Source organism: Moschus berezovskii, chromosome 11, assembly GCF_049115385.1.
Source record: "Moschus berezovskii isolate FMDL1 chromosome 11, NW_MosBer_1.0, whole genome shotgun sequence".
NCBI lineage: Eukaryota > Metazoa > Chordata > Mammalia > Artiodactyla > Moschidae > Moschus > Moschus berezovskii.
Genome location: NC_142470.1, coordinates 32,546,218 through 32,570,122, shown reverse-complemented (window position 1 = coordinate 32,570,122; position 23,905 = coordinate 32,546,218). Strand labels below are relative to the sequence as shown.

Here is a 23,905-nt window from a genome sequence, read left to right as displayed (position 1 = left end):
TGGGGAGGTGGCAGGTTTGTGAGGAAAGGTGTTCTAGAAAGAGTGACAACAGAACAGAGGGCAGGAAGGCATGCAGAGAAAAGCAGATGGTATCCAGCTTGTCTACCGGGAGGCGCCACTAGGGGAGTCAGGGGGAGCAGGGGCCGTGAAAGCAAGTGGGTCACGGGGAGGAGGCCTTGGGGCCACAGAGGAGAACACTGTGGGAGCCATCCGGGGATGTGAAATCAGATGTGGAAGGTGGTGGGAGGAGGAGGAGAGCAGAGCCTGGCTGGCACGAAAGTCCTGGGGTGACATGGGCCTAGCCCCTCCTTCACTGCCCACTCAGCCACTTTCCTGCTCCTGCCCTCCACCTTCTAGAATGTTCTTTCCTGCATTTTTTCTCATCTGACAAATTGTCCCTTCTTCTGTGTACACTACGCCTACTTCTTATTTAAGACCTGTTTTATCAGAGTGACTTAAGGTAGACTCTGCTATGGAATTTTCCAGGCAGGAATACTGGAGAGGGTTGCCATGTCCTCCTCCAGGGGATCTTCCTGACTCAGAGATCAAACTCACATTTCTTGCGTCTCCTGCATTGGCAGGCAGGTTCTTTACCACCAGTGCCGCCTGGGAAGCCCCTTATCAGACTCTACCTTAAAGTAGACTCTGCCTCCTTAACCGTTTCTGGTCGACCATGAGGTTGCCTCACACAGCACACGAAGATCAGTAGCTGTAATTTACAACACAGCCGCTTTCTTATTATTTGACAATTTGACATTGAATGATGATCTGCTTTCAGAACTCATCTGTTCTCTTTCAAAAAGCTACAGAAATATGATGCAGAAAGTGACAGTTCCCCCCGTGGCACTCCCCAGAGATGAGCCCTGACCTCCTCACTCTTGTCTTTGAGGCATCCGGGTTTGGGGCATCAGAGCTGCTTTGTGTTTCAGCTGCTGCCTTTGTCCGGCCCTGGTTGACAGTCCTAGAGCTCAGACTGTGCTAGGAGCGGCCACCACACAGGACTAGATTGTATCCGATGTCCCCAAGGTTCCCAGGGAACCCAGAGAGTCTTTTTTTGGAGGACAGAGTTTGGGGCAGAATCCGAGGGAGAGGCCTGACCATGTGTGCAGGGGCTGCGGAGTTTGCAGTAGATGGGCAGCATGAGGCTGGACTTTCTTGATCCTTGGTGTCCTGTGGTCCCTCTCCACCCTTCCCAGCCAGGCATGTCCTCCCCAGCCCCTCACACACCTGCTGATTCCTTGGATTACTGTGCACCCTGCATGCATTTGTCAGGGGGAGAAAAAGGCTGAGACGAGCATGGAAGGCAGGATCCTTCTTTATGTCCCCTCATCATCATGCCTGGATCAGACAGAGCTCACAGGGCCTGGCCGAGGACAGAAGGTCTCCTGTTGACCTGAAAACCCCCTGGAGCTTGTCATCTGTAAGCCTGTGGTCAACTCGGAAGCCCGGGGCAAGTGTAGACCTTGTCTTTCTGAGATACGTTCTGTCTCGGTGCCTTAGTGACACTTCACATCAAGCGACACAAGAGCAGCTGAGGTGTATGGCATACTTGCTGTGTGCAGACACCTTCTAAGTGCTTCGTGGTAACGAGTCACTCAGTGTTTCCGTGAGTTTCTGAGCCCCATCCGTGTTCTGAAGACGCTCAGGTCTCAACACTCAGCCTGTTCAGGGCAGGAAATGACCTGTCCTGGGCCTCCTGCTGCTTTCCAGCGTGGAGGCTGCCCTGCCAGGTCTCCACGGAAGGTCACCTGGTTCCTGGCCCACGTCTGTCACCAGGACTGGGGCATGTCTTCCTGAGTGTCCACACCGGCTGTGCCTTCCCTGCTCACCCTTTCTTCCCACAGGAGAACCTTATGCTCTCCATCCTGCCCAAGCACGTGGCTGACGAGATGCTGAAGGACATGAAGAAGGACGAGAGCCAGAAAGACCAGCAGCAGTTCAACACCATGTACATGTACCGCCACGAGAACGTCAGGTGCGCTGGCCACGGGCCTGTGTTCTGAGCACTGGATGGGGGTTTCGGGGGGTCAGCTGAGAGTCTTCCTGGGGACGAGAAACACGCACCCCTCCCCACAGTATGAACCTCAGACCGCACAGGAGCTGCCTTGCTGCCGGACGTTGGGGGCTGAGATGGGCCGTATGGTCCAGGCCCGTCATTGTACAGACACCACAGACAAGCTAAGCTAGAGGCCAGAGCCCTGAATGCACCCTGGATGTGCCAGAGCCTCACCACTTTGGGGCCTGAGCGAGGACCTGGCTGCCTGGGGGCTGGAGCAGGAGCGGGCGGTGGGCAGCGTGGAGCCTGGCCTGCTATCCGTGTCCTCACTGCTGGCCCTTCCTCCCCTGCAGCATCCTCTTTGCTGATATCGTGGGCTTCACCCAGCTGTCCTCAGCCTGCAGCGCCCAGGAGCTTGTGAAGCTGCTCAACGAGCTCTTTGCCCGCTTTGACAAGCTGGCGGCTGTAAGTACCTTGCCCCTCAGCTGGCTGCCCACGGTGGGGGGCGGGGGGCACCCGTGTGGCCTGGGCCTGCCCCTCCCCGTCCTCCCTGGCTCCCACGGCTTCCTCCCACCCGGCCTTCCCCAGCAGTCTTTGCCTCTCACCCCTCCTCACCGAGAAGGTGGTGGGGCCTCAGGACCCCAGTCCACACCCCGCCCTTTCAGAAATACCACCAGCTGCGGATTAAGATCCTGGGCGACTGTTACTACTGCATCTGTGGGCTGCCTGACTACCGGGAGGACCACGCCGTCTGCTCCATCCTCATGGGGCTCGCCATGGTGGAGGCCATCTCGTAAGTGGGGCGCCGCTGGCGGGAGATGGGGGCGCTCCCAGAGTATGGGTCCTGGCCCCTCGGGGAAGCACACCTCCCGAGCTGGCCTGTTTTGGTGGGCCCTGTGTAACCCAGGCCCCCAAGGAGGGTCCGTCAGGGTGTGACGTGGGTGCAGCCTCCGATGGGGGCTTTTCTAGCCTCAGGACACGCTGTTTGTTCTTCTGGGAGGTGCCCTCTTCCTGAAATGCCTCCACCTCACATTTTCTTTATTTTCCTCCCAAGTGTCCGCCCATCTCTTCTCCCTGTGTTTCCTCATCATGACCCCCCAGGACAGATAAGTTCCGAGATCCCCATGCCGGTCTCTTGAACCAGGAAGTCCAAAGTGCAGCAGGAGCATTACCACTGAGGTCACAAGGTGTTTGGGCAGCAGAGCTGGGCCTGGAACCCTGGTCTCTGAGCTCACAGCTCTGGCTCCTGCCTTGAGGCTGGGAGCCTTGAAGGCAGTGAGCTCTGCGTCTCCAGGATCTTTCCCGCTACGGTCTCTGCACCCTGAGCTTGGAGATCCCTTAGGGATGCTCCTGGCTGTCCCCTCAAGGCCTCTGGGGGGCCCTGGGCTTTCAGCCCCCCGAAAGCACCTTGCTGAGTCTTGGAATTGGGTGTGTGTCCAAGGGGGTGGTTTCGCATTGTTAGCATCCTCCTCTAGGACTGGCTGGAGAGAAGCCGGGACTGCCTTTCCCAGGGGACCATGGTTCAGGATTTAGAGATTCACCTCCACTCCTATCACGGTTGGGCAAAATTCTGAAATTCACGGCTGTCTTCTCTTGGAGGTCTCAGGCCGGGGTGGTCCCCCCCATGCATACACATCTAGCACAGGGTCTGCACATAGTAGACGCTCGGTGACGTCAGCCGCGTGGACGAGTGCACGAATGAGAGCAGCCGGAGGTCCGTCGGGGCAGGGGGTCTCTGCTGTTTCCGGCTCCCTGTCTCCCCCCAAATCACACACAGGTTGTTGAATATGGGCTCAGGCCGCTGCCTGCTGTAACCCCCGCAGTGGGTGACTCAGACGTGGGCAGAAAGCAGCGGGGGCAGCTGGCAGCGGCTGCGGAGGGGTTGGCCGCCTGGCTGGGCGCAGGCTTAACCCGCCCTCCTCTGTGTGGGTGCCTGGCAGGTACGTGCGGGAGAAGACGAGGACTGGGGTGGACATGCGCGTGGGGGTGCACACGGGCACCGTGCTGGGGGGCGTCCTCGGCCAGAAACGCTGGCAGTATGACGTGTGGTCCACCGACGTCACCGTGGCCAACAAGATGGAGGCTGGCGGCATCCCTGGGTGAGCGCATGTTCCTTCCCAGGGTGGGGATGGGCATAGGGGCTGAGGGAGGGGACCGTCCCACCCATCCCTCAGGGCTGTGGTCCAGACAAGGGACAAGGGATCTTGGAGAGCCAGGCCTCCCCACCCAGGAGCTACTCCTCTTCCTGGGCCCTGCAGGAGTCTGTCCTCCCTCCCCCTTCACTTGCTATGGGGCTGCTGGCTCTGAGGTCCCCGTAGCTCCTGCAGGGCGCAGGTCTCAGTGGAGGGCGTTACTAGCTGTGAGAGTCTCCTGACAGGCCCTGAAGCACCTGCGCATCTCATGAGCTCTTTACAGACTCGGTCGGGGTCAGTGGGGCAGGTCCTTTCCTCAGGATGGACAGGGATGTGGCCAAATCTTCCCAGCCTGGGTCCGGGGGGCTTCCTTTGGAAGCAGTCACAATTCTCTCCCTCAAAGTGGCTCCCTAGACATGGGTTACTACCCCCTGACAGCTGGTGGTACAGCTGAGACTCACAACTGGGTGGATCAGACCTTATGACCTTCGTGTTCAGAGACTTCAGTTCCTTATCTCATCTGATACCCTCAGCCGCCCGGGAGGACAGACCGTCTCACGGATTGACCGCTGAGGCTCAGAGAGGGGGTGGTGCGGGGCTACCCACACAGCCAGCGAATGGCAAGACTCACCGGGCACTGCTATGTCCCGGGGGCAGCGGGTGGCTGGGGGCTGCCCCGGGGTGGGGACTGCCTGGCCTGTGCTCAGGGCCCCTCTCACCGGAACCCAGGCGCGTGCACATCTCCCAGAGCACCATGGACTGCCTGAGAGGAGAGTTCGATGTGGAGCCGGGCGAGGGGGGCAGTCGCTGTGATTACCTAGAAGAGAAGGGCATCGAGACCTACCTCATCATTGCTTCCAAGCCAGAGGTGAAGAAGACAGCTGCCCAAAACAGCCTCAACGGCTCGGTGAGTCTTCCGCCCACCCCCCAGGCCTAGAGATGAGACTGTAGAAGAGTTGGTGGAACCATGAGAGGTCCTCTAGGTGCAGTGTTAGAGCAAAGGGCAGTACAAGGTATTTTGTGCCAAGGGTAAAGTCTGAGCAACAGGAAATGCTCTAAAGAACTCAGAAAAAGTAGAAAGCTGTCCTGCAGAAAATTAGGAAATGTCAGGGTGGAAAGTGGAGCCCCAGGAAATGACACTTGACCCGGTCATAGAATTCTTGAGTCTTCATATTTTATGAGTGCTACATGCGGAACTTCAATATATTCCCTAGAACAAACTAAAAATCTTCTTCTAAGCAATTCCGTAAGATGCTAACTGACAGTCATTTGAGAAACCAGTGACCTTTGTGAAGTGATGGAACATTTACAGTTTCTGGCCAAAAAAAAGTTTTTAGTAAATTTTAAAATGTTACTCCTTAAAAAAAATTACCCACAAATTTGCTTGTCCTAGGGACCATCTTGAAGTCACAGAGCAGCAGTCAAATGTATCTTTGTGACAGCCACGCACATTCCTATTTGCTCTAATCTTGTGTTTTCTTATTCAATCAACCCTTGCATGGTGTGCATCACGTGAGTCAGGAGTTGTTTGTGGCGCCTGACACCCCCGAGTTACGGGTGGGGTCTTGGCTTGGCAGCAGCATCTTTCTGAAGCTGCTTTTCATTATTCAGTTTTCCAATTAGAGAAAAGTTGAGTTCATGGATGTGTAGCTTGAAACATTGGCACAGAGGCTCTGGGTGAGTAGGAGTGGGGTCTGAGTTGTTGGGCCCCAGGACCCGGATGCCACCATGCAGGACGGAAGCACAGGCGACAGCATCCCACGGATGGGAGTTAGACTTCTTCCCAAATGCTCCAGCCAGACAAAGGAGCCAATCCATTCCTCATGGAATCATGGGCGCGGTCCCCTTCAAAACTTGTACTGACATTTTGAGGCAATCCAGATTTTCAGTGTTTTGTAAAGTTGACTTTCAGCTGTTTCTTAGATGCCCCTACCTGAAAAATATAAATGTCTCAAAGTGGAAAAGCTGGGTTAAAGGTTCTGTACAATGTAAGTTTAACCCACGTCCCCACCTCCTGCCACCCTCCCTGGGCCCTTGCTGGTTCTTGACTCACTTTTTTCTTCATTCATCTGAAAGATGAAGCCAGGGTATCTCACTGTTTTAATCGCATTTCTTCAGTTATTAGTATGATTGGACACTTTCCACATGGTTGTCAGCCTGGGGCTTCTCTTCTATGAATGGCATTTTCGTATCTAACCTTTGAGGACTTTCTGCACCTTTGATTTGTAGACTTTGTTGTTTATGAGATGAACCCTCTCTCACACGATGCTTATCAGATCTGTGTCAGGCATCCACTTCATGCCCAGCACTGTGGCGCATCTCTCTTGGAGAACTTAAGATGCTGGCCTACTGTAGATCGTATCTGATAGTTGTCTTCTCTACCGGGCGCTGCAGCAACTGTCAGCCCCCAGTGCGTGTTAACTGCACTGACAGTTTAGCACAGTTATCATAAGCCTTTGTGATTAGCTCAGCGGTAGTTTAGAACTTCTCCTGCTCCAGATGTGCTCTGAGAAGGCCGAGCTAGCAGATCACCAAACCGGCTCAGCAGGGAGTGAGTTGGAAGCAGTCGAACACAGACAAGATAGAGGAGGTGACGCGTGAGCCATGTGTGAGCGGTGACAGGGAGCAGTCGGGACAGAGGTGACGGCTTCTCTGGGCCTCACGGGAGCAGACACCATTCCATCTACAGCGACCTCTCCCCGTGGTTTAGTTGAACAGGGTGATGAGGAGGAGAGTGTGAGAAGAGTTATCACAACGAATCCTTCCCAAGTGTTGAAAAGACGTCTCCCGTCTCTATGGACCTTGTTGCCAGTCTCATTCCATTGTCCTGAATGCTGTCGCCAACATCTCCCAGATTGCGATCTCAGCCCCACTGGCATCCCTGCACTAAACTTCAGCCACGTTTGCATCTCCATCTGTGTGTGTGTGTGCATGCGTGCTCAGTCATGTCTGACTCTGCGACCCCATGGACTGTACCCTGCTAGGCTCCTCTGTCCACAGGATTCTCTAGGCAAGAATATTGGAGTGGGTAGAGCCATTTCCTCCCCCAGGAGATCTTCCCAACCCAGGGATTGAACCTGTATTTCTTGTGTCTCCTGCGTTGACAGGCAGATTTTTTCATCATTGCGCCACCTGGGAAGCCCACTGGTCCAAAGCCGAGCTCCCAAACCTCTCTCCACCCTAGAACCCACTCTTCCTTGGTCTTCCCAATCTCTAACAGTGGCAACTCCATTCTTATAACTGCTCAGCCCCAAACCTCTGAAGACATCCTTGCCCCCTGTCTGCAATCCACGAGCCCCTTCTTGCACAATGTAGTGCTAGGCCCCCTCTTCTCACCCCTGGCAGCCACGTCCCATCTGCACCATTGTCGTCTCATGCTTGTGTCAGCGCGGTGCTCCCCCAGCTTGTCACCCTGCTCCTGCGCTCGCCCCACTGCCCTCTGTCTGCTCACAGCCACCAGAGTGATCCTGCAGGGATGTTGGGTGAATCATGTCACCACCCCCCTGCTCAGCATCTTCCTTTGGTCCCCGTCTCACTCAGAGGAAGAGCCAAAGTCCCCTGAGGTCAGGAACCCCATCCAGCAGGTCCTCACTGCCCGACCCCTTTCACTCACTCGCTTGGCTCAGGCAGCGCCGGCCTTCTGGCTGCTGCTCGGACCCTCTGGGTGCACACCCACTCTGGTTGCACACCCACTCCAGGTGCACGCCCACTCCAGGCTTCCTGCTCCCCAAAACCCGTCTGAGAGCTGCATAATGTGCTCCGTCACATGTTTACGGAAATGTTACCCTTGCAGTGACTCCTCCCCAGCCTCCCCTTTACAGTCACCTCCCCGGGAACCCCTGTGTCCCTTGCCTCCCCTGCCTCTCCAGGCCCTGTTCTCAGGCCTCCTGTAGCCATTTATTCTTTGCTTCACTGCTGTCTGCCTGTCCTCACTAGAAGGTGGGCTCCCGGGTCAGGACATTGTGTCTGTGTCCCCAGAAGTTACAACAGTTCCTGTCACACAGTAACTACTCAATAAATACTCAGTAAATGAATGAGTGGACTGTGTTCCTGTGCAGAGGATCTCATTTATTCTGTCAAAGAAAAGCACTAATCCCGGGGAAACTGGTTTATGGAGTTTATTCAGATGTTTGGAAGGCGTTTGACAGGGCTCCCTACCCCAAAAATGATCCCTGTGAAGCTCTATGTCCCTGAGTTACTTAGAAATAGGAGTTATGTAAAGTCTACTACATTTAAGGCCTCAGTGGATATTGTTTTCCATATCCCGTAGGTTTTAAGACTTTGTATTTTTATCTTTCTCTAATGATGTTGTTTTTAAATGCCATGTACTCAGTGAGTGATATAAACACATTGTAAGTTTCAGTTTTTTAATAAAAAAAAAAAAAGAAATAGGAGTTGGAACATTAGGATCTTTCTCTGCTTGGAAAAGTGTTAATACTAGAAATTGTATTACTAGAAATTTAATACTAGAAAATTACAGCATTCTAAAATGGATGTTCGGGAGGTGGAAACAAATAGTGAGGTTTCTAAGGCTATGAGGCCTCTGAACTCTAGTGGGGAGATTCCAAACCAGAGAATATACCAGCCCCTTGCCTGGGTGGGCAGCTGGCAGTGCCTGGAGGCCCCTGATGGCCCCTCCCTTCTGCTGCAGGCCCTGCTGAACGGAGCGCCGCCTTCCTCAAAGCCCAGCTCCCCTGCCCTCATTGAGACCAAGGAGTCCAACGGGAGCATTCACACCAGCGGCTCTGTATCTGAGGAGCCCGAGGAGCAAGATGCCCAGGTATGGATGTGGGCGGAGATGAGGAGGCAGCAGGTGAAGAGTCCTGAGCTGAAGGGCAGGCCTGGCCCCTCGCTGGGCTCCATCCTTGGAGCTGCATAACTTGGGGCAGGTCACCCCCCACCTGGTCTCACTGGACCCCCTTCAGTCACTGGGGATGGTGTGGCTGAGGTCAGAAGACGCGCCCACTGCCGCGGCCTGGTCCAGCTCTGATGTCCCTAACCCTGTAGGTCTGAGGGCAGTGAGGATACCAGTGGATACTGCTCCAGGATCAGACTGTTTTGGAAGTGGGCCTTCAGGGCTGTGCCCACCTCTCTAGCTAGGTCCAAACCCCGCAAGTCCTGTGCTCAGATGGAGGGTTTCCAAAGGAGCTCACAGGCTGTGCCCCTGAAATCAGGGTCCACTTTGGGAGAGTGTCCAGGATCCGTCCATTACTGAAGAGCTTCCTCAGTGCATCCCCTGGCAGAGGCAGGTGCTGAGATGGGTCTCGGCCCCACGGAGGCTGCTGTGAGCTGGTCAGCCTCACCACCGGTCTCTCCTGCCCTGTGCCTGTAGGCCAGGAGCTGGAGGACGAGAGGGTGGATGGGGCTGAAGAAGAACTGGGTTTTCTTGAGCACCACAATGCTCAGTCACTCTTCCTTGTTGTGATTTTCTTGGTAGAAAATGAAATACCAATGCAGTGTAATTCACTAACAAATTAACAAAGGCTTAATTAGCAGCCTGTGATTTCTTCTGTCCTCACGATTAGCCAGTGTTGCACTGCTCTCAGATATGCTTCAGGGACAGAGGTTCCTGGTGCTGGAAAAGAGCATCCGTATTGTGTTACAGAGAAGAAATTGGGGCTGGAGGAGCGTGGATTATACAGGTCAGACTCCACCTGAGGCATGCCTGAGCTCCAGCCCGGGGCATCTTGGTTCTGGCTTCCGGATGGACTCTTGGACCCATCCCGACAGCCCTAACGAGCCCAGTCCCAGCTGTTGTTTGGACTGATGGCTGTGTAGTTGTGGTCTGGAGTCATGTGTCTGGAGCTGATGCTTTTCCTTTGTGACCGGGAATAAAAATGGTAGGGGACGCCCCAGCCCCACCACCCCACTAGCAGTAAGATTGTTAGTTTCTCTGCATTGCTTCCCCCCTCAGATCTTCCTCCCCTCAGATGAGCCAGATCTGAGCTCTTTTAAGAGCTCCCTTAAGCCCGAGGGCTGGGGGTCTTTTACATCCCTGAGAATGCCAACGCGTACAGCTGTGTGACTCCCCTGGCCTCATAGCGGAAGGTACTGGCACCGCACTGCCCAGCAGCAATCTCTGACTCCAGGTCTTCTGCTCAGGAGCCCGGTGGCTGCTCCCCACACTACCATTAGTGGGTGATCACTGTAGAGCTCCTGTTAGGGGCACGGGGCCTGAGTGAGTTCAGGGAAAGCCAGAAGGCCTGCGGCTTTGGGTCCAGACCCAAGCAGGATGGAGCCACGTGAGACCACTGGGAAGACTTTCCCCAGGAGATGGGTTTGAGAGCCACGGGGTGGTGCTCTGTGATCCCTTCTGTTCCTCTTTTCCCCAACACTGCCGTGTGTCTCCCCAACCTCTCCCCGCTCCACCCTACCTGCCCCCCCAACTCTGCTGCCCTGCCTTGCAGGCCGACAACCCCTCGTTCCCCAACCCTCGCCGGAGGCTGCGCCTTCAGGACCTAGCTGATCGCGTGGTGGACGCCTCTGAGGACGAGCATGAGCTCAACCAGCTACTCAATGAGGCGCTGCTCGAACGGGAGTCTGCCCAGGTGTAAGCGGCCCTATGGACACCTGGCCCCTTGGTCTTAGCCTTGAGCAGCCCTGGCACGTGGTCCAGGAAGTTTAGTCTTCTTAAATGTGTCTCATGGGGCTTGTTTGCACTGCAGAGTGAAGAAGAGAAACACCTTCCTCCTGTCCATGCGGTTCATGGACCCCGAGATGGAAACCCGCTACTCGGTGGAGAAGGAGAAGCAGAGCGGGGCTGCCTTCAGCTGCTCCTGCGTCATCCTGCTCTGCACAGCCGTGGTGGAGATCCTCATTGACCCCTGGTGAGGGATGGGCAGGGCAGGCCCTACACTCAGGAGGGCGGAAGGGGACAAGCTACCTAGGCTGGAGGCCTGAGGGTAGAAGGACTCAGATGGAGCGTCGTGACTCAGGGCCTCAGGCTCAGCTCCTCAGGCCGCACCGCTGGAGCAGCCCAGGGAATGCTGGGACTGCGCCCTGCACCCCCTTCCTTCCCTCTGCCCCTGGGTCTTGCAATAGAACTAGCGTCAAAGTGGAGCTCACACCAGGGCTGAGAAAGCTGAGGAAGGGAGGGGTCCAGGGGTTGGACATCTGGCTGGGTGGGCCTGAGTGGTGCTGGGACAAGAAGACGGGCTGGAGATGCTCTTCAACCTCAATCACCGTGACCCACCTGCTCCCTTTCTTGGCTCATCTTAGTAAAGACAGATTTCAGGCTCTGGGTGTAGGCTTGTCTCCTCTCACAGCAGCAGGTCCTCCAGGGCAAGGCAAGTTGTTGTGGAATCCTTGCCCCAATCCTTGCTGAAGCCTGAACTGAAGGATGGCTGCCCCCTCCCTTGCTTTCTCCCCAAAGCTGATCAGCAGTTCACTCCAGTTCAGAGATTCCCCACCGGGAGAGGTGCAGAGCCCTGTTCTGATTACAGTTTGGGGAACTTAGAAGAGCTTTGGACTTGTTACATAGGCCTAGGTTCTGGGTGTGGCTTGCCGCCTGTTTGTTCTATGACCTTGAGCACATCACTAAGGGCTCCTGTAGCATCAGTTTGCTCACTTGTAAAGTGAAAGAGCAGGATGTTGATAATCTGAAGATAATAATATCTGGCTAACTCAGAATTGTTGTGAGGACCAAATCCATTCATTTACTCCACAAATATTTACTGTCTACTTTGCACCAAGGGTTAAGGTCTAGGGATGCAGCGAACACTGTCAGCTCAGCGGCCCCTGGCCGTAAGCTGCTCTGTTCCATGCTCTCCCCTTCCATCACAGTGACACGGCAGAAGGCTTGTTCCTGAGAATCCCTTCCCAGATTTTACTGGGCTCTACGCAGGGCATCTGTAAGTCTGCCCTGCTTTGGGAAATGCCTCTAGAGAACAGTTATAGTGGGGAGAGTTGCATCTCTCCAGACCCTGCACGCAGCTGTGTGAAGGGGAAATCACATGGAACTTTTAGGGTACAGGCTTGGCCTCGCATGGAGGGTCTGCCCTCTGTCTCCCTTCCCCTGTTGTCCTGGCCCCTGACCCCGCTCACTAAGCCCCCTGCCCACGTGACCCCCGCTCCCCAGTCCCTGGGCTCTTCCTCAGCATGTTCTCTCTCTTACAGGCTCATGACGAACTATGTGACCTTTGTGGTTGGGGAGGCTCTGCTCCTGATCCTGACGATCTGCTCGCTGGCTGCCATCTTTCCGCGGGTAAGAAGCGCATCTCCTCCTGGCTCAGAGCCATCTGGAAGTGAGTACCACTCCCGGTGAGAGCAGGTGCTGATGGAGCTGTGTGCTGTCAGGTCCTGACAAGTAGATGACTCCTGTTGCGATGGTTCAGCACCATCCATTCATTTATGACAGACTCCTTCACTATTGGCTGTGCACCCACTTTGGTCCAGGCCCTTGAGCATGCGAGGGTGAGAGAGCTGTTTCAAGATAAATGGGAACCTGTGTGGAAAAGCAGAAGAGGCCTGGCTGGAAGGTGAACTGGCTCCAATTGCAAAGGACCCAAAGCCAGACACAAGGGATTAAGACTTTCTCCTATAAGCAGTGGGTGCCAGGCAGAGGTTTTGATCAGAATGACAAGGGAAAAGCAGCATTTTAGGAAATTTAATCTGGCAGGTAACTCACAAGTAACTTGGGGGTTTTAGGTACACTGACCCAGGGAAGGCAGGAGGGGCCAGGCAAAGTCAGCCAGCCCTGAAAACTCCCCTGACCTGGCTTCACCGCCCAGAGGCCAGGAGTGGACTGCTGCTGGAGGGCCACGCACAGGCTCCGGGCTGATCCCTGAGCAGCTCTGGGAAGGGCTCTGATATCTGGGTCACGGAGTGTCACCCACACCTCCAGCAGCACTGGCAGGCTGAGCTGGGATCCACGTGCCTTCTCAGTTCTGCCACAGTCGGGTTTTGGTTGACGCACGCACACAGCACTGCTTCCCAGGTTCCCGGGAAGTGTGGGAGCAAGCAGAGTGCTTAGCAGCCATGTTTACAGAGGAGAAAGCTGTCAAGTCTCAAGGCCCTTGAAATTTCATGCTTGTAGGCCTTTCCTAAGAAGCTCGTGGCCTTCTCTACTTGGATCGACCGGACACGCTGGGCCAGGAACACCTGGGCCATGCTGGCCATCTTCATTCTGGTCATGGCAAACGTGGTGGACATGGTGAGCCCCTGCTGTCCTGCTGAAGGGACACCCTCTCTCAGAGGAGGGTTCTGAATTGACCTGCATGAGCAGTTGCCAGCCCATCCTGTCCCCACAGCTATTCACACTGGCTGCTAGACACAGGTTGGAGTGGCACTTGGGTTCCTAACTGATCATCCCGACCAGCGGGGTCATCTCCCCAGGGTACCTCCCAGACTGCCTCTCTCCCCAGGCCACCTCCTTGTTCTCCCCGCATCTAGGAGCCCAGCTCCAGGACCTGTGCTGGGGGCTTTACATAGGTTGATTCATATAATCCATATAATAATCCCAAGAGGTCGGTATCATCTGTAGTTTCATGGGAAAAAATGATGCTCAGAGAGGTTAAGTCAGTTGTTTTAGGTCACACAGCCAGTTAGTAACACAGTGGAGAACTGAAGCCGTTCTAAACCCCTGTCCTGTCTTTTCTTCCTCCATGTCTCACTGCTCAGGGGCCCTAGTACTTTAAGCTTTCTGTGTGTCTTAAGTGTCCCCTAATGAGGCTAGTGTCAGGCATCCAGCAGGACAAGGGAAGTAAACCTGCTTCCCCAGAGGAGCGCTCCTGTTGGGCCTTCATCCACCTGAGCAGAGCCAGACCTTCCAGAGGTGGGTCACTGGGGGCGGCTGCCTCACTGAGCCCAGGAGGCTGGTGGCAGATTTACTCCTCTGTTGGGGCTTCCCTGGTGGCTCAAATGGTAAAGAATCTGCCTGCAATGTGGGAGACCTGGGTTTGATCCCTGAACTGGGAAGATCCCCTGGAGGAGGGCATGGCAATCCACTCCAGTGTTCTTGCCTGGAGAATCTCCATGGACAGACGAGCCTGGCACGCTACAGTCCATGGGGTCGCCAAGAGTCAGACACGACTGAGCGACTGAGCTCACGTGAGATCTGCTCTCCTCAGTTCTTGCAGGTTCCATGAAGGGGCAGAAGGACAGCTGTGGGAAGCCACCAGCCAGTTACTGAGCACTGGGTGCTTAGCACTGTCACTGGTGTTCTCTTGTCAGGCCTCACAGCTTCATCCAATGTTGGTAGCACCAGGTGCACTCTCTTAAGAGTTCTGTTTTTTGAAAATATAACATTATTTGCGTTGTTCTCTTTAACACTGAAGCACAGGAGAACACTCAGCATGGAGGCTTATTCTGGCAGCATATAGGTGAGAAATCCTAGGCCATTCGATCCAAGTTCAACAGGAATGGGGTTCAGAGCCCTGACATGCCCACAGGTAGCTGGTGACCACAGTGCAGGGAAGAGAAGGCCCAGGTCTCCTGTGTGTCAGGAACCCTTGGAACCTGATGTCTGAGTCTGGGGACCACTATCTATCAGGGTCATGGACACTGGCAGGCCAGCAGGAGGTCCTGTCACCAGGGGAGGGGTGAAAATCCGGCTAAGTGTAAGACTTTCCCCGTGATAGAGTCACATGCTGAGGGCTTTCCCAAAGCCAGATAAGGGCCAAGGGGGGAAAGTGAAGGAAAGTAGGTCTGATTCAGTTTATGGATGCAGTTTGCATTGACTACATCTGCCCAGCAGCGGGACTGGCAACCAGATTCCAGGAAGGAGTCTGAGCGGGGACCGGCTGCCCTCACAGTGAACCGTGAGGTGGCTGACTGGCTGCCCCACGGCTCCTCCGGGGCAAACAGTACGATGTGGGCAAGAGCATCTTAGGCCTGAAACCTAAACCCCAGATTCCTAGTCTGGCTTTCAGTTCAGTTCAGTTCAGTTCAGTCGCTCAGTCGTGTCCGACTCTTTGCAACTCCATGAATCACAGCATGCCAGGCCTCCCTGTCCATCACCAACTCCCGAAGTTCACTCAAACTCATGTCCATCGAGTCGGTGATGCCATCCAGCCATCTCACCTCTGTCGTCCCCTAATTTTGCTACTTTGGCCAAGGGTGGCCTGTCTGTTTTATATGATCGTGTGTGTGCTATGTGCTAGGTTGCTTCAGTTGTGTCTGACTCTGTACGACCCCATGGACTATAGCCCTCCAGGCTCCTCTGTCCGTGGGATTCTCCAGGCAAGAATGCTGGAGTGGATTTCCCTTCCCTTCTCTGGGGATCTTCCTGACTCAGGAAGATCAAACAGGCATCTCTTATCTCTAACCTGCATTGGCAGGCAAGTTCTTTACCACTAGAGCCACCTGGGAAGCACCTTATATGATGGGACCAGTACTCAGAATACACAAGAGAATTTTCATGATCATCAGAGGAGATGATGGTAAAGCTCTTAGCAGGAATTACTGACTTTCGCATTACTGTCCCCTGGTAAACTTTCCCTTCTTGCTTGGGGTTTCTGAGGGAGCCATGGGAAGTGGCAGCTGCCACGGCCCAGCCTTTTCTTACCAGTGTCTGCTGTCCCCTTGCACCCCACGCTCTCCTCACCCACTCACTGTCCTGGCCTCCAGCTCAGCTGTCTCCAGTACTACACAGGGCCCACCAACGGCACCGCAGAGATGCAGGTGGAGGATGGCTGCGTAGAGAACCCCAAGTATTACAACTACGTGGCCGTGCTGTCCCTCATCGCCACCATCATGCTGGTGCAGGTCAGCCACATGGTCAAGCTCACACTCATGCTGCTCATCGCGGGGGCCGTGGCTGTGATCAACATCTACGCCTGGTGCCCCATCTTTGATGACTACGACCGCAAACGCTTCCAGCAACACGAGTAAGATGAAGCCTGTTTGGAGATCTGCATGGTCTCCTTCCTCCCACCCGCCTCCCCAGTCCCCGATTCAAGGTCATGGGCCTGCAGTGAGCTGGCCATCTGTCTCTAGGGCTAATCAAAGGCTTGTATGGGAATCAGGGTTTGTGGCTTCTCACAGACTGGTTGGCTGTAATCCCAGGACGGATTCTGTCCCTTCTTGAGGACTGGAAGGCCCAGGTCACCTCAGTGTTTGGATGGGTGCAAGTATGTGCTGTTATCTGTCCCAACAGCTTTCCGATGGTGGCCTTGGAGAAGATGCAGGTGTTTTCCAGCTCGGGGCTCAATGGCACTAACAGGTAAGGGTGTCTACTTTCCCGTCCTGCCCTGCGTTTCTGGTCCCTTTCTTCAGCAGACAGAATACAACAGGCCAAAGCCCCAGGGTCTCATCCTTCCAGAAGCACACTGTATGGGCTGTTTGAGCTCGAAAAGTCAGCATGTTTCTGTGGGAGGTTGGAGCAGACTTCACTGCTTATCTGGCCATGCTGGCCTCTCCTGAGGTGCAGAGAATGCAGAGCAGTCTAGAGGGTGGAATAGAGAGCAGGCTGGAGAGGTGGAGAGAAGGAGCAGCCACAGGATGACAGCTGCGGAACAGACCTCAGAAGCCTGAGGAGGAAGGAGCCCTGTGGCATTCATACAGAACACCTGGATTCTTTCCCCACCACAGTGGTTCTCTGTGGGGCCTCAGCAGGCCAGTTTTCCTGAGTCTGTGTCATCTCTTGAAGAGGTTATCAGTAGAATTCTTCAAGATCCCATCTTAGCTCTGAAGTTTTAGAATGTTACGATGCAGTGACTTGATTAGACTTTTAAGTAAGTTTAAAAAAAAAGAAAAGAAAAAAGATTACCTAACAGAAGATGGATAGAAGACTTGAATAGCCCTTTCACAAAAGAATTCTAAATAGGCACTAATAAATTAAGGGCATTCAAGTAATCAGGGTCATGCAAATTAAGACCACCAGGAAAGATTGTGACACACCAACCAGTTTGGCAAAAATTAAGAAGTCTGATAACATCATGGATTATGGTAACCCATACATTCCTGGTGGAAGCATAAATGGTACAACCATTTAAGAAAACAATTTGGAGTTAATTGGTGAAGGTGAAAATAGACCTATGACTAACTCCACTGCTGTGTATACACCTTAGAGAAATTAATGTACATGTTATTTGTCCCCAGATGTATGTACTAGAATGTCCATAGCTGCACTGTTCATAATAGCCACACACGTACAAACATCCAAAACAAAGAACCCCACTGAAACTAAGACTAAGTGGATATGTAAATTGTGGTATATGCATATAATACCAACTCTGCTCCACACAAAAATATGGCTGACAGTTATAGAAAAGCATGGTGCAACTGTGCCCTCATCCCATCACTGAGATGTTAGTCTTTCCCTTCTCCAGATTCCTACATGGTTATGGCTACTGCCGTGATCAGTCAGGTGATGTGGTGTTTAATAAACATCTAGGGAGCAGCTCTGAAGGCTTGACGTGGATTCCAAGTGCAACCTGAACTGTCCAGGAGTTGGCTGGAAGTTAAGACCAAAACCAAGTGATTTCAGAAATGTTTACTGCCCAGTGGGCATCTGGACTGATATGAAGGTGCTTAAGCTGCTGAGAAAGGTTTCTGGGGTGATAGGAAACAGCATAGCCACGTTAGAGGGGATAAAAACTCCCTGGTCAGCAGAGGGCAGCAGGGCGCACTTTCAGCTAATTCTCTGGGCCCCACAGGCTGCCCCTGGTGCCGTCTAAGTACTCGATGACAGTGATGATCTTCGTCATGATGCTGAGCTTTTACTACTTCTCCCGCCATGTGAGTGCCTGCATACCCGCCGCTTCTGCGCCGACTGCTCAGGGCCTCCTGAGAAGCAGCCCCAGGATCAAAGAACCCAAGCTCCTAGGGGATGCCGTTTTTCTTACCCCACATGGCATGTGACCCTGGTCGGGCCACCACCTCTGCCATTTTCTGGTCTCTTCTTCAGGAATATCAATACCAGAACAACAGTTCTTACCTCTTGCTCTGACCTGCTGATGGAAGCCTGGGGGTGGGGCACAAAGCCTGGGTAAAATCTCTAATTTCCTAGGCCAGGGGCTCATGTATCTCCACTCATCCTGACTCTGGGGGTCACTAACACACTGACTACAGAGCCAGAAAGGGAAAGAAGCTGGTGAAATTTTTGTTTGGTTAAAAGGAAAAAGAAGAGGGAGGGGAAGTACCCACACAAGGGACTTACTTCCATATTAGCTCAGGAGCCACCCAGTGGCTTGTGAGAGAACTGCAGCCACCTCCAGCCACTTGGTGACTGGAGCCCACTGGAAATGGGGACTGCTCTTCCCTGCACTAAGAGATCCCCACTGCTGCCACCACCCACAAGGCCAATCTGTAGTTAAAATGAGGTCCCAGGAGGCCCCTCACATCCTTCTGTAACCACAGAGGCTTGGATCCTCACCCCAGCTGTAGAGTGTGGCCTTTTTTGATGAGATGAATCTTTCTGGGATTCATTTCCCCTGCTATCCAGCCATTTCCATCTTCCTTTCAGTTTTTCCATGTTGGAACCTCTCAAGTTCCCATTTTTCAACTTTTTTTTTTGGTTGCACTTTATGGGATCTTGGTTCCCCAACCAGGGACTGAACCCAGGCCCACAGCAGTGAAAACACCTGGTTCTAACCACTGGACCCCCGAGAAGTCCCTCAAATGGCCAGCTTAGGGCACACACCTTGTCTGTGTCTATATCCATAGGTGGAAAAGCTGGCACGGACACTGTTCTTGTGGAAGATTGAGGTCCACGACCAGAAGGAACGTGTCTATGAAATGCGACGCTGGAACGAAGCCTTGGTCACCAACATGCTACCTGAGCATGTGGCACGCCATTTCCTGGGGTCCAAGAAGAGAGATGAGGTGAGGTGTGGCCCCATGCTGGAGCCATGGGGCTGTCTTATGGCTTTCTGTCCTCTCGTGACATGGCCTGGGGGCCCAGGTAGGGCTGGACCTACACAGCACCACAGTATTAGAAGCGAAAGAATCTCTTTTGGTGAAGAGCATCACCGTAGACAGTTTCCACAAGCCATAATCTCTGTGAGGCCCGTTTCAGAAGACGAGGCCTTAGCGGAGCCCACCTTTCTGTCGACTCTGATTGTCCGAGTGGTTCTCATGCCTTACTTCCCAGCTTCCCACTGCCCTCTTTCCTAGAGCTGGGCTGTTGGCAGGAACTAGCAAAACTCTTTTTTGGTTTCCAAGGTTGCAATGAGCTACTTTCTAATAATTCAAAGTCAGGATAGTCTGGGAGATGTATGTGTCCAAAAAGCTGAGTGCCCATGTCATGGGTGTGAAGGACATTCATTTCTGTAGCATGTCATTCACTTAGACTGTCTTTGAGCACTTTGGCCCTGCCTCTCTTTAGGAGCTGTACAGCCAGTCTTATGATGAGATTGGAGTTATGTTTGCCTCCCTGCCCAATTTTGCTGACTTCTACACAGAGGAGAGCATCAATAATGGCGGCATTGAGTGTCTGCGCTTCCTCAATGAGATCATCTCAGACTTTGACTCTGTGAGTGACTATCCTGGCCCCCGCATCCTGCCACAAAGCCAGCCCTTCCAGATTGCAGCCCAAGAAGTTTGAGAGTTACTTTGGCTGCTGTTTTCCCATAAAAACTCCTCCTCAAAATGCATGGCCTTCTGCAGTTGTCTGGAAATGTTGGGTCCCAGGTGGGAGCCTGGGAAATCACCTACAAGTTCATAGGATAAGGTCGGGCCAAAACAAGATTCTGAGGCCCCTCTGGTTCCTCTTATCCTCAAATTCAGATTCAGCAAACATTTATCAGGTATTAATAACTTGTGTACCAGGGGAAATGCTTTTACAATCATGCTCAACACTTCAAGACTGGCACTTTTATCCGTGTGTTAATATGGTAGAAACTGAGGCTCAAAAATCAGGACAGTGGCCCAGGATAACATGGCAGATGTTGGCTAAATGAAGCTTTTATAAGAAAACATCTCTCAGATGTTTCATGGGTTTGTTGTAAAAAAATGGGCAGATCTGTCGTTTAGCTGGCTCATTCATCTCCCTTGACTGCTGACAATTCTCTCTTAACACTGGCCTCAGCTTCTGGACAATCCCAAGTTCCGGGTCATCACCAAGATCAAGACCATTGGTAGCACCTACATGGCAGCTTCAGGAGTCACCCCAGATGTCAACACCAATGGCTTTACCAGCTCCAACAAGGTAGCTAACCAGCAGTAGCTAGAGGAGATGGATGGGGAGAGAGAGGCAGCCCACACATCATTGGTGGGAAATGGTGTAATATAAGTAGCTGCCATTAACTACTGCTGTTGTTGTGTGAAGGGGTCCCCTAGGACATACCAACTAGCACCATGCGGTACAAATATAAACACGGGTTTACTGAACTTATGAGCAGAGAGGGGAACACACACGACCCTCCTCCTGCACTACTGTTCCACAGCTTAGGCCAGGCACGAGATGGTTTGTGTGGCCATGCTCTCTAGTTTATTGGCATATACAGAGTTGATTTATAATCTTGTGTTCATTTCTACCATACAGCAAAATGATTGTTGTAGTCACATTCTTCATTTTCTTTTCCATTATGGTTTAGTACAGGCTATCGAATGGTTCCCTGTGCTATATAGCAGGACCTTGTTGTTTCTCCAGTCTCTGTATAATAGTTTGCATCTGCTAACCCCAAACTCCTAACCATCCCTCCCCCACCCTACTTGGCAACAAGTCTGTTCTCTGAGTCTGCATCTGACTCATAGATAAGTTCATCTGTGTAATATTTTAGATTCCACATAAAAGTGATATATGGTATTGGTCTTTTGGACCTAGTGTGATAATCTCTAGGTCCATTCATGCTGCTGCAAATGGCATTTTCTTTCTTCACGGCTGAGTAGTGTTCCACTGTATGTGCCACACCTTTATTCATCCATCTGCCACTGGACATTTGTTTCCACATCTTCAGTTTAGCTGCTCAGTCGTGTCCGACTCTTGGAGACCCCATGGACTGAAGCACGCCAGGCTTCCCTGTCCATCACCAACTCCTGGAGCTTACTCAAACTTGTGTCCATTGAGTCAGTGATGCCATCCAACCATCTCATCCTCTGTCGTCGCCTTCTCCCACCTTCAATCTTTCCCAGCATCAGGGTCTTTTCTAATGAGTCAGTTCTTCGCATCAGGTGGCCAAAGTATTAGAGCTTCAGCATCAGTCCTTCCAATGAATATTTTCTTTAGGAAATATTTAGGACTGATTTCCTTTAGGACTGATTTCCTTTAGGATGGAGTGGTTGGATCTCCTTGCCGTCCAAGGGACTCTCAAGAGTCTTTTCCAATACCACCATTCAAAAGCATCAATTCTTCAGCACTCAGCTTTCTTTTATAGTCCAACTGTCACACCCACCCATACATGACTACTTGGCTATTGTAAACAGTGCTTCAGTGAACCCTGGGGTGCATAGATCATTAAAGTTTTCTCCATATATATACCCAGGACTGCAGGATCATACGGGAACTCTCTTTTGAGGCACCTCTGTATGGTTCTCCATGGTGGCTGTACCAATTTACATTCCTACCAACAGTGTACGAGGGTCCCCTTCTCTGCACATCCTCTCTAGCATTTGTTATCTGTAGACCCAACAGCCATCTCCATTTTATGGATGAGCTTAAAAAGACATGTCTAGGACGGTGTTTATAAGCTAGCTGAAGGCGCCCAGCTGGCCCTGGCACTCACAGCCACTCTCTGGCGCAGGAGGAGAAGTCAGACAAGGAGCGCTGGCAGCACCTGGCAGATCTGGCCGATTTTGCGCTGGCCATGAAGGACACGCTCACCAACATCAACAACCAGTCCTTTAACAACTTCATGCTGCGCATTGGTAAGGCCTCTCAGCGTGCCCTCTCCTGCTGTGTGCCCCCGTCCCCAAGCAGGGCACTCTGCAGATCAGGGGAGGGGTCTTGGAAAGACACGATGCACTTCGGGTGGGGAGGGTCACACTTCTCGAGCTGAAGAGACCTTAAGGGTCTTTAGGTCAGTGATCAAACCGAAAATGTGATGCTCAGCCATTCCTGTCCCATGCTGTTTATGATGGCCTCCCTTCTGAATCTGGCTGGGGCTTGAGTTTGTCTCTCTTTCCAGGGTCTCTTGTCACTTCAGTCCAGCCCCTTAGGATTAATGCCACCCATCACACACTTCTGGGGAGGGGGTTCTCAATCCTGGGCAAGGTCACAGGAGACTTGAAGTACCATGTGGGTGGCAAGAGAAACTGGCAACTTCTGCACTAAATTACTTAGCACAGCAGGGTGGCTGATGTCTGCTGAGCACAGTGAGGATGAGAAGACTTGATTTCTGTCCTCTGGGAACTCGAGTCAGGCTTGATGACATCAGGTTATATAACCAGGAACTTTGTGGCTGGAGTCGGGCGGAAATTCTTGAGAGGAGTTGGTGGCTTCTGCAATGGGGCTAAGCTCAGGTTTGTGCCTGTCCCTCAGGAATGAACAAAGGAGGGGTCCTGGCTGGGGTCATTGGAGCCCGGAAACCACACTATGACATCTGGGGCAACACAGTCAACGTAGCCAGCAGGATGGAGTCCACAGGGGTCATGGGCAACATCCAGGTAAGTCCAGGGAACAGAATCAGAACAATGCATGTGTTGCTGGGCATTGTTCTGTGGGCCCAGAACATTAAGCAGGTGGTGTTGCAGTCAAGAGCAAGAGTGCGAAGAGCTGCCTCAGTAGAAGGGAGGAAATATTTCAACTCTATTTGCAAAGTGTAGGTTTAAGTTTTGGGTAAGAACATCCTGCCTCTTGGTGTGAACTAGCTGACATTTGGTGCCTCCAAGTGCTCCCCTCAAAACCACCTGATCTTTGTCACTGGGTCTGGCAGGAAAGCTCCACAGAAAAGGCAAAGAGGACAAAAAAGCAAGATACAAGCTGCCAAACAAGGTGACCTATGGCTGACCTCCTAAGAGAGCAGGAAGGAAGGCTACCTTTGGAAGAGAGAACTAGGCAAACCTTCTCTCCACCCCCAATCTGTGCCGAGGCTGAAGGGGACAGGAGAGCCCTGCAGGCCTGAGTATGGGAACTGTGCTGGGTGCTGCCAAGCCCCTCAGCCCAGGCTCTCGGTTCTCCTCTACAGGTGGTGGAAGAAACCCAAGTCATCCTTCGAGAGTACGGCTTCCGCTTCGTGAGGAGAGGGCCCATCTTTGTGAAAGGGAAGGGGGAACTGCTAACCTTTTTCTTGAAGGGCCGAGACAAGCTGGCCACCTTCCCTAACGGCGCCTCAATTACACTGCCTCACCAGGTAGTAGACAACTCCTGAATGGCCTCCAACCCTACAAGATTCGAAGTGGGAGGGAGAGTTTATTTTTGGGTATCAAAGAAAGGCTTCGGGAAAGGACATGTGACCAAGTCCCAACAACCCAGGCTGTTGACGTGCACACTCAGACTTTAGGTTTAAACAAGCTCCTGCAGCCTTCATTTGTCCATGGACGTGTGAGCTCTGAGGGGGGCCACACTATTCCTCAGTGTGCCTCTAGCTCACCCAGAGTAGGGCTCATAGTCATAGTGCTGGAATGTTCCTTCCAGAGCCCTAGTTCTTACCAGCCCTCTTCCACCCAGAGAGGCCACGGCCACTGTGAGTATGAAGGGCTGCCAGAGGTGGAGCAGCTCTGCTTCAGATGAGGGCTACTCACTGGCCACCACTTGCTCCCCAGCTAGAACCTGGAAGCAGTGTTTTTCACTCTGAAGACCTGCTTGTCTGTGGTCCGAGTTAGGTGAAATGGCCCTTGTCCTGATAATCTTGAAAGGTTCTTCTGGAACCCCAGTCACCTTAGTCATGGGAGCAGAAAGTGCAATATTTCCTTTTACCTGGTGGGTGGGAGGGAGGGAGGGAAAGGGACTTTATTTCTG

General features: G+C 52.8%; 1 protein-coding gene across 1 annotated transcript in view; it reads left to right on the top strand.

Annotated features, from left to right (window-relative positions):
• The window catches only part of ADCY3 (adenylate cyclase 3), an 83,955-nt gene extending 60,065 nt beyond the window's left edge, over positions 1-23,890 (top strand). Inside the window, exons 3-21 of the mRNA XM_055399636.2 lie at positions 1,845-1,975; positions 2,350-2,461; positions 2,662-2,789; positions 3,937-4,095; positions 4,858-5,035; positions 8,780-8,908; positions 10,536-10,678; positions 10,794-10,955; positions 12,244-12,331; positions 13,163-13,279; positions 15,694-15,953; positions 16,223-16,288; positions 17,724-17,805; positions 18,733-18,891; positions 19,394-19,540; positions 20,096-20,215; positions 21,750-21,873; positions 22,487-22,611; positions 23,133-23,890. Coding sequence (XP_055255611.2) covers positions 1,845-1,975; positions 2,350-2,461; positions 2,662-2,789; positions 3,937-4,095; positions 4,858-5,035; positions 8,780-8,908; positions 10,536-10,678; positions 10,794-10,955; positions 12,244-12,331; positions 13,163-13,279; positions 15,694-15,953; positions 16,223-16,288; positions 17,724-17,805; positions 18,733-18,891; positions 19,394-19,540; positions 20,096-20,215; positions 21,750-21,873; positions 22,487-22,611; positions 23,133-23,315 — 2,613 coding nt within the window. The 3' untranslated portion in view covers positions 23,316-23,890. The remainder of the gene's footprint in view (positions 1-1,844; positions 1,976-2,349; positions 2,462-2,661; positions 2,790-3,936; positions 4,096-4,857; positions 5,036-8,779; positions 8,909-10,535; positions 10,679-10,793; positions 10,956-12,243; positions 12,332-13,162; positions 13,280-15,693; positions 15,954-16,222; positions 16,289-17,723; positions 17,806-18,732; positions 18,892-19,393; positions 19,541-20,095; positions 20,216-21,749; positions 21,874-22,486; positions 22,612-23,132) is intronic.
• Positions 23,891-23,905: the final 15 nt, after the last annotated feature.